Here is a 14,425-nt window from a genome sequence, read left to right as displayed (position 1 = left end):
CCATTTGTAATGGAAATGTCTAGCTCGTGCTTGTTCTGCCATTGTACTTTAGAAGCAGATAACTTGTATTCTGGATTTCACAGATGAAGAGGAGTTTTTGGATTTTGGACTTGGAATTGAATTAAGACTTGCTATGATTTAATGGTATGATTTGTTGGAGTGAATATGTTTTACATGTGGCAAGGACATGAATTTTGGGGGGCCAAAGGGTGGAATGTCGTGGACTGAATTGTGTCCGCCCAAAATATCTGTCAGCTTGACCAGGTCATGAATTCCTTGTATGATTGTCTACCATTTTATCTTCTAATGTGATTTCCTTATATGTTGTAAATCTTATCACTATGATGTAATAGATGGATTAATGACAATTATACTGATGAGGTCTATAAGATTAGATAGTGTCTTAAGCCAATCTCTTTTGAGATATAAAAGAGAGAAGCAAGCAGAGAGACAGGGGGACCTCATACCACCAAGAAAGCAGCACCAGGAGAAAAGTGCATCCTTTGGACCTGAGGTTCCCACACTGAGATGCTCCCAGACCAAGAGAAGACTGATGACAAAGACCCCAGAACTGACAAAGAGAGAGGCCTTCCCCTGGAGCTGATGCCCTGAATTTGGACTTTTCGACTACTTGACTGTGAGAGAATAAACTTCTCTTTGTTAAAGCCACCCACTTGTGGCATTTCTGTTATAGAAGCACTAGATGACTAAGACAGGCCTTAAGCAAATCAAATAACTCTTTGGAATACATTCTCTTATCTGTAAAATAAGGCATTGGGCTAGGCACAGTGATTTTTCAAACTGCCTGGTTGGAAACTCTAGGGAGGCAAGTACCATGAGAGTTTTTGTTTATGGATCTGAAGGACCAACACGGTGCGGGGAGCATAATTAGCACATAACTAGCACTTGATAAATATGAGTTGAATGAATGACTGACTGGGCCCTGCCTCCTTGCCTGGGAGTCTGTCTCCCCACCATAGCTTCACCCAAAATAATTCTGCTTGTATGTATTTTATACATAGGGCTGCAGGTAAGATTTCATTAAAAAAAAAAAGGATATTGCTACTGAAAATAAAAGTTTGAAATCTCTGGGCTAAATAATCTTAAAGATCCTTTCAAGTTTATAATTCTATGTTACTAATTTCTGCTATTGTTTTAAAAAAGATACAGATCACAACCCCTTTTACTCTCATTTTCTTCTGCTATACATTCCTGAGGAGGCCTGGTAGCACAATGGTTAAGAGCTTGGCTGCTAACTAACAGGTCGGCAGTTCGAGACTACGACCTATCAATCCTTGGACACCTTATGGGGCAGTTCTACTCTGTCCTATAGGGTGGCTATCAGTCGGAATCAACTTGATGGCAATGGGTTTGTTTTTTGTTGTCGTTATACATTACTAATTTCTGTGATAGAGCTGTGTGTAAATTGTATTTATGACTGAGAGAGGGAATGGCCTGTGTTTTGACAGATGAGTCAGAGATATAGGCAGAGAAGGAAATGAAGGGATATGCCAGTCACTTTGTGACATGTGGATATTAGTATATACCATCAATCAAAATAATAAATGAGTTGGTGTCATACGTGAAATAAAGCAAAACGGGAAATATACACTTAAAAATGTAATAAAATCCTCTTTTGATATGCCATTAAACTAGAATATTGCAGATATTAGAAGATTTCATTTGCAGCATGAATCCTAAAGGAAATAATTAAAATAAAATGACAGTTACCAAAATGACTCTGAAATTATTCAAAAACCCTGCAATGTAAGTGGATGGGAGTAGAACTATCCATTTTTCTATTAAATTATTCAATGTAATGTTTGTGTGTGTGTATTTTTAAATTATTATTATTTTGCTTTTGTAGTGCTAATTTCATTTTCAACTTGGAAAAATATTAACCTTAGCTAATGAGTGGAATATTCTGAAATACTTTTTTCATTCTGTCTGATGCCTCATCAAACAGACAAAATACAGAATTCAAAGAGAAGTAGGAAGTGAAAAACGTAAATTACTTTTGTAGAGAGTTAGACCAACAATAAACTGTAGGGATGGTCATGTTCAATAGGGATAACAGTTGCTGTTGTTAGGTGCTGTCGAGTCCGTTCCGACTCATAGCAACCCTATGTACAACAGAATAAAACTACTGCCCAGTCCTGCACCATCCTCCCAATTGTTGCTGTTTGAGTCCATTGTTGTAGCCACTGTGTCAATCCATTTGGTTGAGGGTCTTCATCTTTTTTGGTGACCCTCTACCTTACCAAGCATGATGTCCTCCAGGGACTGGTCCCTCCTGATAACATGTTCAAAGAACATGAGATGAAGTCTCACCATCCTTACCTCCAAGGATCACCCTAGTTGTACTTCTTCCAAGACAGACTTGTTATTTCTTCTGGCAGTCCATGGTATATTCAATATTCTTCACCAACATCATAATTCAAAGATATCAATAGGGATAATACAAATTCTTATTTCTTAAGCCTTTGCTATGTGCCAAGCCAAACTGGGACAAATTGCCACTCCCTCACTTAATTCCTACAATAAGCTTATGAAATAAGCACTATTTTTATTCCCATTTCACAGATGAGGTTTGTTATTGCTAGTTGCTGTGGAGCCAGCTCCAACTCATGGCGATCTCTTGTATAACAGAATGAAGTGGTGCCCAGTTTTGTGCTGTCTTCACAATTGTTGGTATGCTTGAGCCCATCCTTGTAGTTATTATGCTATACCAAGGTCATAAGAAGTAACCCCCCTAGCAGCCCTGGTCGCACAGTGGTTAAGAGCTCGGCTGCTAACCAAAAGATCAGCAGTACAAATCCACTAGCCACTCCTTGGAACCCTGTGGGTCAGGTCTACTCTGTCCTTTAGGGTTACTGTGAGTCGGAACCGACCTGATGGCACTTAACAACAACAACAGGCAGCATGAGCTCCCATGTCACCCTGGCCATCCCCCTATTGTGGCACTTTCTCATTGTATTATAATTATTTTTACCCACCTACCTCCCCCTACTTAATGGAGAACTCCTTCAAGGCAAAGGCAGTGTCGTGTTTATTCTTGTAGTTCCAGGGATTTAACACGGTGACATGACCCATAGTAGGAGCTCAGTAAGTGCCTGTTAAATTACTAAGATTGCCAGAAGTCACTAACATAAATATATTAAAGGAAACGCTACAGGATTATAGAAAAAAACTGATGTGAACACAAAGTGCCAATTGCTTTTAAGACTGTTAGGCACTCCCTTCCTCAAAAAAATGAGACTTTTCAGAAAGAGGGAATATGAAAAACAAGCCCAAAGAGATGATTGATGTGACATAATGTGTCCAATATTAGGAAAGGTTAAGGGAAGGGATATGAAAGCGTAATTTAATTAATGATCTTTACATTTATGGTGAGCTCATCTCCTCCACAGAGAGGCAACCAGAGTTTCATCAATAGTGAGCCCCAATAAGAGGAATAGTCAGGGAATATTTTAAGCCTTAGGTAATTTTCAAAAGCTTGGTATGTGATTATCATAGGGAAAAAAAAATTTATATTAAAACAGTATGCAGTATAACTTAATGGGGGGAAAATCAACTTGGACTTCAGCTTGAGGGCTTGAAGTCCTATCAAAGAAAAACATTTTTGATTATAAGGAATAGTTTACTAAAAGAGGCGGGGGAGGATTCTAAGTGATTTCGTGCATGAGTCTTTGAAGTGGGTGGTACTAATTTCTGTAATCCCATCCACCTCAATGATGCTTTGATTAAATGTGATGATACTGTCCATTTTAATATGGTCTTTAATTGCCCTTTCTGAAAGCTTCAGGCAATAAAAATTCACTACCCATAGGTCTCTTAACATCTTTCTACCATTTGCTCCTTCTTCTAAAGGATGTCTAGGCCTTGAATTCTGCCATGGCTTTTAGGAGTCAAAGTGGTTTTTAGGAGTCAAAGATCAGAATGAGCAAGGGCTGCAGTGCAAAATGGTATGCCTATCTTGCAGACATTTTCAGCTGCCTAAGTGCTACATGAGGCTGGTGAATACCCTTTTCACTCTCTGGACATGAATTCACTTATAAAAAGAAAAATTTCAGAATGAAAAGAGCATAGAGTAGAGTTTTATTAGCCAGTGCCAGCATGTCAAGTTAGATGGGTACTTATGTTGATTTTGTTTTCTCATAACTGGTTCATAGGAATCCGCCTCCAATGTGGAGTCAAGTCCATAATCCTGAATTTTGATTTAGTGAAGAAAAATTTCTGTAACACCACCTAAAACAAAATGAATGTTAATTCCACATTTTGGTTGGCTCTTTGATGAAATACTAACTTTTTTCTGGAACTCTTTTTCTGACCACCTCAAGACTGTGCTCTTCCAATAGGAGGAGAGCCAGACTAGTCTACAAGCATTTATGATGCAGTGCTGTATTGTCCATATGCTCATCAGCCCTTCTCACTAGATCGTTAGAACCTTGAGAACAGAGCTGCGTCTTGTTAACTTTGCCTTCTCGTATCTAGTACAGTGTGTAGCAGACATAGTCACAGTCAAGAAATATTTGTTGGATGGCACTTTCTGAAATAGCCCCTTTCTCTTTCTTTCTCACTTATTCATTTCTCACTTTCTTTAGGTCCTCTCCATTTGTCCCAAGGACATGAGAGCTGATATCTGTGTTCATCTAAACCGGAAAGTTTTTAATGAACATCCTGCTTTTCGATTGGCCAGCGATGGGTGTCTGCGCGCCTTGGCAGTAGAATTCCAGACCATTCACTGTGCTCCTGGGGACCTCATTTACCATGCTGGAGAAAGTGTGGATGCCCTCTGCTTTGTGGTGTCGGGATCCTTGGAAGTCATCCAGGATGATGAGGTGGTGGCTATTTTAGGTACTGTGAACTTTCCTAATGTAGTAGCAAACGTGTAACAGTTTTAGAGATTTTTGCTTCTCAGGTTTCTTATGAGAAATTTCCTTTGTCTGGTGGCTTTAAAAAGTGGGTCACTAATGAGATGATGAATCTTAATGAAAACTAGTAATGCTGTTTCAGCAAAGAACATTAGTACCGGTCACAGCCCAATGGGCTGCATGAAGGTTTAATTAAAATGTTTTTGGAAACGGTAGAGAGTATCTTTTAGACTAGAGCTGATCATGACCTAAGGTGCCTTGTACCTCCATGTTGGTAAGTGTGAAAAAAGTTTGTGGAGTGATTGTCAGATTACCGATATGGAGTGTTAGTCTCAGAGGGGCAATAGAACCTAATTCAACCCTTTCCTTTGGAGGTTAGCAAAGTGAGGCCCAGAGAAGTTTAGTGACTTTCCCAGCTAGTCAGTAAATGAATTAGGTCTTGAGTATAGGTCATCTTACTGCCTCCTCATAGTGGACCTACGTAGTAAGCTCAAAGTAATGAAGAGGTAAATGAGCCTGACTTATTATACTGGAATGATCACCATGCAAGTAAATGAACCTTATGTTTTTAAATCTGGTTCTACCCATCTGTATTCATAAGCCAGGAAAAGTATTTGGCTAATAATAAATTCATTCCAAAATCCATGTATTTTGAATATCTGTAGATAGGTGTTCTAACAAAAGGAAAGACAGTGACAGTGCATGTAAGTGACAAAATACAACATTTTACATGTTTGGGGACAGTGTAAGATATAATTTTTGGTGAAAAAAAATTGCTAAATGACCTTTTAGATCATTTTCTGCTCAAATGTCTATAAGCAGGTTCATGACACCCACATAGATATAAAAAGGAAGCAATAATGAGGTCAGAGGAGAATCATTCCTTGTTTTTTTCTCAAGTAAAATCAGTTAGAAGTGCAACTCCATTTTGATCACATTTTTTATGGCTTGTGTCTCATGAAAAGTGAACTCGATTTTTAAACTATTGGATTCTTAGCTACCGAGGTCAACGTACCGTAGCTTGAATGCCACTCATTCTCGTAAGTAAAAGATTGACTGATGTATTTTAGAACCAGCAAAAGCAAAATCCAGCACAAAAATGATTTCAATTTTCAATTATTTGAAAAAGACAGAATGGAGAAGACATGACCCTTCATAGGAAAACAGTGTCTGTAAAACTTGTAAGAATTATAGAAATTGGTTCAGGGTTGCAAATGGCTGAATGACATTGTTTGTGAAACTTTGTTTAACTGTTTAGAAATAATATTATGGTTATGGTTAAGTTTCTTCTAGGAACTATTTTGATTTTTGTTTTATTGCAAGAAAAGCCACACAGCACTTTCGAGTCAGCACTCTGGATATGCTTAATGCTTCTTAGTGCTTGTCTGATTTATTTACTGAAGCATAAAGGGGTTGTATAGAAATCCTTTATAAAAAGTATACATTTCACTAGAACAACCCCTTGTGATTAAATAGAGTATATACACACTACAACCATTCCTATTTGCTTAAAGAAGAGGCTAAAACACAAGCCCTGAAGAGGTATATTTTTCTTTTCCTGCATGTTTGTGTCAATGGTGGGTGGGAGAACAGACATCACATATATTACAGTAAAGTGAGTACCATCATGATAAATTTCCTCAGCTGTTGACTCACTGTCGTTTGCTTTGCTCCATTTTCTTCATTACAGCTTCACCTTGGTAACTCCTTTTCTAAAAGAAGGTTGGAGAAAGCCTTGAGTTCATTGCCTCTGGGCTGGGTCGGCTAAGCTGAAATCACTTGCTCCATGAGACAGACAAAATGCATTTTCTTTTCATTTTAAAATAAAATGGTAGCTGGTTTTGCACAATGACACAGTAAAAATGAACACAGCCGCCCCCCCCCCCCGGTATTGGACCCGTTTCATCATATATCTGTCACATTTTATTTCTTTGAGTGTGTGCTTTTAGTTTGCTCTCCTCAAAAAATCTTGGGATTCAGAAGCTTTTAATCTCTCTGCTTAATAAGTAAAATTAGATAGACATCTCTCTGGCAGCCTGTTTTTCCCCATTTCCAAGGGCCTCTACCAAAGATTAATTTAACCAGAAACCAGATTAGGGGCTTTGTTTAACACCTAGGATGCCTTGACATTATTTTAGGAAAAAAGGGGGAGGAAAATAGTGACTTACCAGCATCAGACCTAGTCTTCTTTTCTTGTGCTTTTTTTTTTTTCCCTACTTTTCTCATTTGTGGTAACATAATTTTTGAAATCATTACAAACTTAAAAAAACTGCAAAAATTATCAGGGTGCAAAGCTTGATATATTTCCTTAATTTCTACTTTATTGAGTAAGTTAATTAGGTCTTCTATATCCTTACTTTTTTTTCTTTGTCTACTTGGCCTGTCGTGTACTGATGGTGGCGTGTTAAGTATTTTTATTATTGATGTGTTTTATTACATCTTCTGTAGTTTGTGCTTTATCAAAGTTGTTGTGTTATTTGGTGCAGAGATATTCATAACTGTTATACCTATGTTGTGAATTGTGGCTTTTAACATTGAAATGTGTCCTTTTCATGTTTAATGATTTTTGGCTTGAGCCTTGCAAGGGTTGGATAGAACGGCATCCCTTCAGTCCTCATATCTGAGGACACCTTGGGAAAATGGGGATTTATCCAAGATGATCTTACAGGAGAAATAAGCAGGCCTTGTTAGCCTGTGCACGGATTCATTTGCCAGTTGGAAGGTAGAGAAGGGAGGTCATTTTAAAATTAATTAAAATCTCTAAATCCAAAAATAGGTGCAGTTTCATTCCTTTGGATCTTTGCCTCTGAACAGTCTCTTGGTAGGTACGTAATTCTTTGTGTGTCAGAAGTGCTAGGGAGTTTAATGAATAACTTCTGAAGCATAACTAATTAATGGAAAGATAAAAAAAAATGTAGACAACAAAAACCCCTTTTTAACATCGAAAGATGGCTTCAAGATGTTTTCCTAAATAGGGCATATGAATATAATTGCAGTTCATGTCTTCTTCCAATTTGAAATTCTTTCAGTTCTTATACCTCCACCATTTTTGACCTTCCCACTTTTTATGAAACACAAAGAATTCCAAATTAAGTTCATGATGCATACATAATATTTTCTATTCTTTAATGTCTTCTTACTATTTAGCTCCTACCCTATAATTACTTAATGTGAACAGATTTGTTGGAATGGCTGAAATAGCTAACTTACTTCTAAATGCCTTGGCAATTATATTGTTCTTTTTGTTGTTATTGTTGTTAACTAAAAAATTGTTGTTAGGTGCCCGCAAATCAATTCCAACTCATAGTGACCCTATGTACAACAGAACGAAACACTACCAGGTCCTGCTTCATTCTTACAATCGTTGCTATGTTTGAGCCTATTGTTGTAGCCACTGTGTCAATCCATCTTATTGAGGGCCTTCCTCTTTTTCACCGACCCTCTACGTTACCAAGCATGATCTCCTTCTGCAGGGACTGGTCCCTCCTGATAACATGTCCAGAGTACGTGAGATGAGGTTTCGCCATCCTCGCTTCTAAGGAGTATTCTGGCTGTACTTCTTCCGAGACAGATTAGTTCATTCTTCTGGAATTCTGGGGTATCTTCAATACTCTTCACCAACACCAATTCAAATACACCTATTCTTCTTTGGTCGTCCTTAATCATTGTCCAACTTTCACATGCATATGAGGTGACTGAAAATACCATGGCTTGGGTCAGGTGCACCTTGGTCTTCAAAGTGACATCTTTGCTTTTTCACACTTTAAAGGTCTTTTGCAGTAGATTTACCCAATGCAATATGTCGTTTGATTTCTTGACTGCTACTTCCATGGGCATTGATTGTGGATCCAAGTAAAATGAAATTCTTGACAATTTCAGTATTTTCTCCACTTATTGTGATGTTGCTTATTGGTCCAGTTGTGAGGATTTTTGTTGTCTTTATATTGAGGTATAATTTGTACTGAGACTATAGTCTTTGATCTTCATTAGTAAGTGCTTCAAGTCCTCTTCATTTTGAGCAAACAAGATTGTATCATCTGTACATTGCAGGTTGTTAATGAGTCTTCCTTCAGTCCTGATGTTCTTTTCCAGCCCTCCAGTTCTTCATATAGTCCAGCTTCTCAGATTATTTGCCCAGCATGCATTGAATAAGTATAGTGAAGGGATTCAACTCTGGCACACACCTTTCCTGGTTTTAAACCATGCAGTATCCTCTCATTTTATTCAAACAAGTGCCTCTTGGTCGAGGTACTGATTCCACACGACCACAATTGTTCTGAAATTCCCATTCTTCGAAACGTTATCCATAATTTGTTATGATCTACACAACTGAATGCCTTTGCATGGTCAATAAAACACCGGTAAACATCTTTCTGGTATTCTGTGCTTTCAGCCAGGATCCGTCTGACATCAGCAATGATATCTTTCATTGTACATCTTCTTCTGAATTATGCTTGAATTTCTGGCAGTATCGTACCGTTTAGAGAATATAAAATGGTCTTTCTTCCTGACAGTAGATCTGGCTCCTAAAACATATGTTTAGCTGCATTTACATTTTGTCTTTTCTCTTCTGTGTTTATTGATTTTTAGAATCACAGGGTAGGAGTTATTAATCTAGGACCATCTCTTTGTAAGTCATTAAAATTTTACTTCATATCCCCCCACCCTCCCAAATTTTTATATTTGTGAGTGAAGGATTTGGAAGGAAGGTTTACAGATTGTTATGGAATTGGCAGAGGGATATAAAAGAGGAAAGGAAAGTCAATTAAATGAAATTATATAAGAAAGATAATTTTTAGTACTTGGGTTAAGATTTCATTTTAATTAGAATCATTTATTTAGAATCTATCTCATTAATATTTGTATATTTTCAGAGAAAGCTTATAAATTATGATTCTCAAAATTCAAAATCCCTTTCTTATTCCAAAAAGAAAAATATCTGAGATAGGAATGAATAATATTTTGCTATTTTGAGAATCTGTGAAAATGTGACTTTTAGGCTGTGATTAAGATTTCTTCCTGTATACTTGCTATTACAAGTCAAGTGCTTCACACTTTAAATCCTTAAAAGGGCTTTTCCCAAGCTCCACATGATTATTTTTCTTTTGTGTCCATGTTTCTGTTTTCAGATGCTAACTTATGAAACATGTAGGTTTGCTTTACATATTACAATGCTGAACTTAGTAGTTAATTTGGACTGGTAAGCCAGTTGTTTATTGTTTTTCTTTTTTAATTGATGTTTGTCTTGTTTTAAACTTTCCAAGCAGTGATTATAATCATTTGTCTATAGGTCAAATTATACACTTCTAGATTTCCTCAGCCTGTAGGTTTTTTGTAATATATGAGTCTTTACAAGCATGTAAGTTAGCTTAAATTCAACCTCAGACCCCCTCCCCACTATATAACGGTTGTTGTTAGGTGTCATTAGTCAATTTCAACTTAAAGCAACCCCGTGTAACATAGTAGAACTGCACCATAGGATTTTCTAGGTTGTTATCTTTATGGGGAGTCCTGGTGGCGCAGTGGTTAAGAGCCCAATTGCTCTTGCAGTTTGAATCTACCAGCCACTCCTTGGAAACCCCATGGGGCAGTTCTACTTTGTCTTATAGAGTCGCTATCAGTCGGAATCAACTCGATGGCAAGGGGTTTGGTTTTGGTTGGTAATCTTTGTGGGAGCAGATTGCTAGGTCTTTCTCCCACAGAACCACTGGGTGGGTTCAAATCACCAACCTCTCCTTAGCAGCTGAGACTTGATAGCTCTTCATTCTATTCTTTATCTCCCATCTCATGATTAGTGCTCTTAAAATTTTGGCCCTGACTGGCTGCCATCTAAAAGGCCTAACTGCCCCCAATCTGTTATCACCTTCAACCTCCAATTCTATGTTACATTACCATCAGAGGAATATTTCTAAAATATAGCTATTATGGATTGAATAATGTTTCCCAAAAATATGTGTTATAAACCTAACCCCTATATCTGTGGACATATCCCCATTTAGGAATAGAATTTTCTTTGTTATGTCAATGAGGCCATCTCAGTATAAGAGTGTGTCTTAAACCAATCACTTCTGAGATATAAATGAGCAGATTAGGTACAGAAGAAGGCAGACACGGGGGGGAAGATAGGCACTATCTGAAAAGGACAGAGGCAGACCCAGAAAAGCCAAGTGATGCTGGCTAGAGAAGCTGAGGCAAAGATTTTTCTCCAGAGCCAACAGTAAGGGAGCCTTCCCCTAGAGCCAGTGCCCTGAATTTGGACTCCTAACCTCCTAAACTGTGAGAACACAAATTTCTGTTTGTTAAAGTCACCCACTTGTGGTATTTCTATTATAGCAGCAGTAAGAAACTAAGAATCCTAATAAACTCATCATTAGGATTCCTGCCATGACTTTTCAGCACTTTGAGGATAAAACATAACTCCCAGCATGGCCTTTAGGTTCTGGTACCTGCCCTCCTTTCAAGCCTGACTTGGGCTATATTAAATCCTAAGGATTTTCCTGAGTACCACCAAGTTCTCTTTCCGTCAAGTTTTTGCATATACTGTTGCCGTTGTTAGTTGCTGTTGAATCGGCTCTAACTCATGGCAACCTTATGTATAACACAACAAATCATTACTCAGTCTTGTGCCATCTTAATGATCTTTGATATGTGTGAGTCCATTGTAGCTTTTCATCAGTCCATCTCATTGAAGGTTTTCTCTTGTTTTCACTGACCCTCTACTTTACTAGACATGATGTCCTTTTCTAGCAATTGGTCTTTGCTGATGACGTGTCTCAAATAAGCAAGATGAAGTTTCACCATCCTTGCTACTAATGAGTCTTCCAGCTTTTATTTCTTTTAAGACCGATTTGTTGGTTCTTCTGGAAGTTCATGGTATATTCAATATTCTTCTCCAACATCACAATTCAAATGCATCCATTCTTCTTCTGTATTCTGCTTTTATTGTCCAGCTGTTGCATGCACATGAGGTAATTGGAAAGACTATGGCTTGGGTCAAGCATACCTGAGTCATCAAAGTGACACCTTTGATGATTAAAACCTTAAAGATAGCATATACTGTTACTTTGTCTAGAATGCCTTTTCTCTCCTTTTTGATTGTCTTTTATCTTGCTTCCTCGTTCTCTTTTATTGCTTTTCTTATTGACCTACTCTGCGTTAGGTGCCCCTTTTCTGGGCTTCCATCGTGCGTGCCTATACAAGGTTCTTAGTACCTCCTATTTTTTTCTTTCCCTGTTTATCCTTCCATTTATGCTGTGAGTACTTGAGATGTCCTGCTCATTTTTGTTGCTCTGTCATCTGTGATAAACCAAAAACCAAACTCATTGCCATTGCATAGATTCCCACTCATAGTGACCCTATAGGACAGAGTAGAACTGCTCCATAGGGTTTCCAAGGAGCGCCTGGTGGATTTCAACTGCTGACCTTTTGTTTAGCAGCTGTAGCTCTTAACCACTACACCATCGGGGTTTCCGTCATCTGTGATACCAAAAAAAAAAAAAAAAAACAAATATCCTGCCATCGAGTTGATTCCGACTCATAGCAACACTATAGGACAGAGTAGAACTGCCCCATAGAGTTTCCAAGGAGCATCTGGAGGATTTGAACTGCCGACCTGTTGGTTAGCAGCCATAGCACTTAGCCACTTCGCCACCAGGGCTTCTGTCATTTGTGACAGAACCCCTTAAATAGGTTCTCAGTAAAGGTGTGTCCACTGAGCCAAATTATCTAGGACTTTATTTTGTGATTGAAATGTTCTCATATTTGTTTTAGTTTTGGGTACTCGTGAAAAATGTCTTGTTTTCACATGCTCTATTCTGTTGGTACAATTTCCGTTTCTTCTATGTATTATTTTAAGATACTGACTACTCTTTCTTTCTTTTATCCAGATTTTATAGTAAAATGTAGAGAAGCCCTGTAAAGGAGCCCTGTTGGCACAGTGGTTATAGTGCTTGGCCACTAATCAAAATGTCAGGAGTTCGAATCCACCAGCTGCTCCCTGGGGGAAAGATGTGGCAGTCTGCTTCTGTAAAGATTTCCAGCCTTGGAAACCCTATCGAGCAGTGCTACTCTGTCCTCTGGGGTCACTCACTATGAGCTGGAATTGACTTTATGCCAGGGTTTTTTTTTTTTTTTTCAGTAAAGTGCATTTCCCTCAGCCTCCAGCTTTAGCATAGATCTGTTGTGGACTGAGCAAACATTTTCCTCCTGTTAACTGGGCACCTTGAACAGGGAGAGTAAGAAGGACTAAAGTAAGTTAAGTAACTCAGATCACATATAATTCTTTAACAAATCACTTTTTTGTTGTTCTCCATCAGGCACCCCCAGTATCCAGAAAGAATCTATATTCTGTTCGCCGATCATGGTAGGAAGACTAAATTACATCCAGTAAAGAAGATTTAGTTTTAACTCCTAACAGTGGCATAGATTGTACCATCAACTGCAATAAATGATTCTATAAATCAGAGTTCATTTTATTAGGCAAGTAACACTTAAGAGTTAAAAGGGCTTAAAGAAAGAGAAACCCGATTTGTGGGTTTTTAAATGAGCAGGAATTATCACCATACTTAATTACAGTTTAAAGTAAATGGTACATTTTGATTTTTTAACATTTCCTATCAAAAATTTAAAGTACATTTCTAAAGAATACAGTTGAGGCCCCTATGAAAGTATGATTTAAAGTATCAACAGTTAGCATTTATTGAGCACTCATTAACTAAACCCATGCGGTTGCCAAGGCTATAATTTTTATGGAAGCAGACTATCACGTCTTTATCCTGTGAAGATGCTGGGTGGGTTTGAACCTCTGACCTTTCCGTTAGCAATTGAACACTTAACCGCTGCACCTATAGACCCTTTAAATGGTCTGTAGATGCAGACAAAGTATTATGATAATAATCTTTCAGCTGAAGAAACTGAGTCTCTACAATGCAGTTGATTCACCCCAGGTCCCAGCTAGTAAGGGGGAGGCATAGGATTTGAACCCAGGTCTGCCTGACTCTATATGCATGTTCTCAGCTATCACATTATAAAAACCGTGCTTTGTTTAACAGGAATATTAAAATAAAAATTTAAAATATACTACTATTTGGTTTAATCTTACTAGCAAATAGAATGCCTCTACTAACTTTATCAGTTTGTTTCCTTTAACAAAAAAGTTTTCTTGGTGGACAAAATTAGGGGAAATGTGTGTGTACACACACAAATAAAATTTATCATCAGTTCATACAGTTGTATTCAATTGAAATTGGCTTTTTTTAAACCACTTCTATATTATGTCTTCAACTACTGTTTTCCACATTGGGGTTGCCAAAAAACAAAACGAAACCCATTGCTGTTCATTTGGTTCTGACTCATAGTGGCCCTAAAAGACAGAGTAGAACTGCCCCACAGGGTTTCCAAGGCTATAAATCTTTATTGAAGCAGACTGCCACATCTTTCTCTCGCTGAGCAACTGGTGGGTTTGAACCAACAACCTTTCGGTTAGTAGCCGAGTGTTTAGCCACTGCTCCACCAGGGCTCCTGAGAATGCTAAGGGTGGTAGAATTAAGATA

The 14,425-nt window shown here is 38.0% G+C and overlaps 1 protein-coding gene across 1 annotated transcript in view; it reads left to right on the top strand.

Moving 5' to 3' along the window:
- The window catches only part of KCNH5 (potassium voltage-gated channel subfamily H member 5), a 336,327-nt gene that overhangs the window by 243,873 nt on the left and 78,029 nt on the right, over positions 1-14,425 (top strand). Inside the window, exon 9 of the mRNA XM_003408696.4 lies at positions 4,605-4,857. Within this exon, the coding sequence (XP_003408744.1) occupies positions 4,605-4,857 (253 nt within the window). The remainder of the gene's footprint in view (positions 1-4,604; positions 4,858-14,425) is intronic.

Source organism: Loxodonta africana, chromosome 10 (assembly GCF_030014295.1).
Source record: "Loxodonta africana isolate mLoxAfr1 chromosome 10, mLoxAfr1.hap2, whole genome shotgun sequence".
Classification (NCBI taxonomy): domain Eukaryota; kingdom Metazoa; phylum Chordata; class Mammalia; order Proboscidea; family Elephantidae; genus Loxodonta; species Loxodonta africana.
The sequence above is the reverse complement of the archived record's forward strand: the minus strand, read 5'-3'. Positions and strand labels throughout refer to the sequence as shown.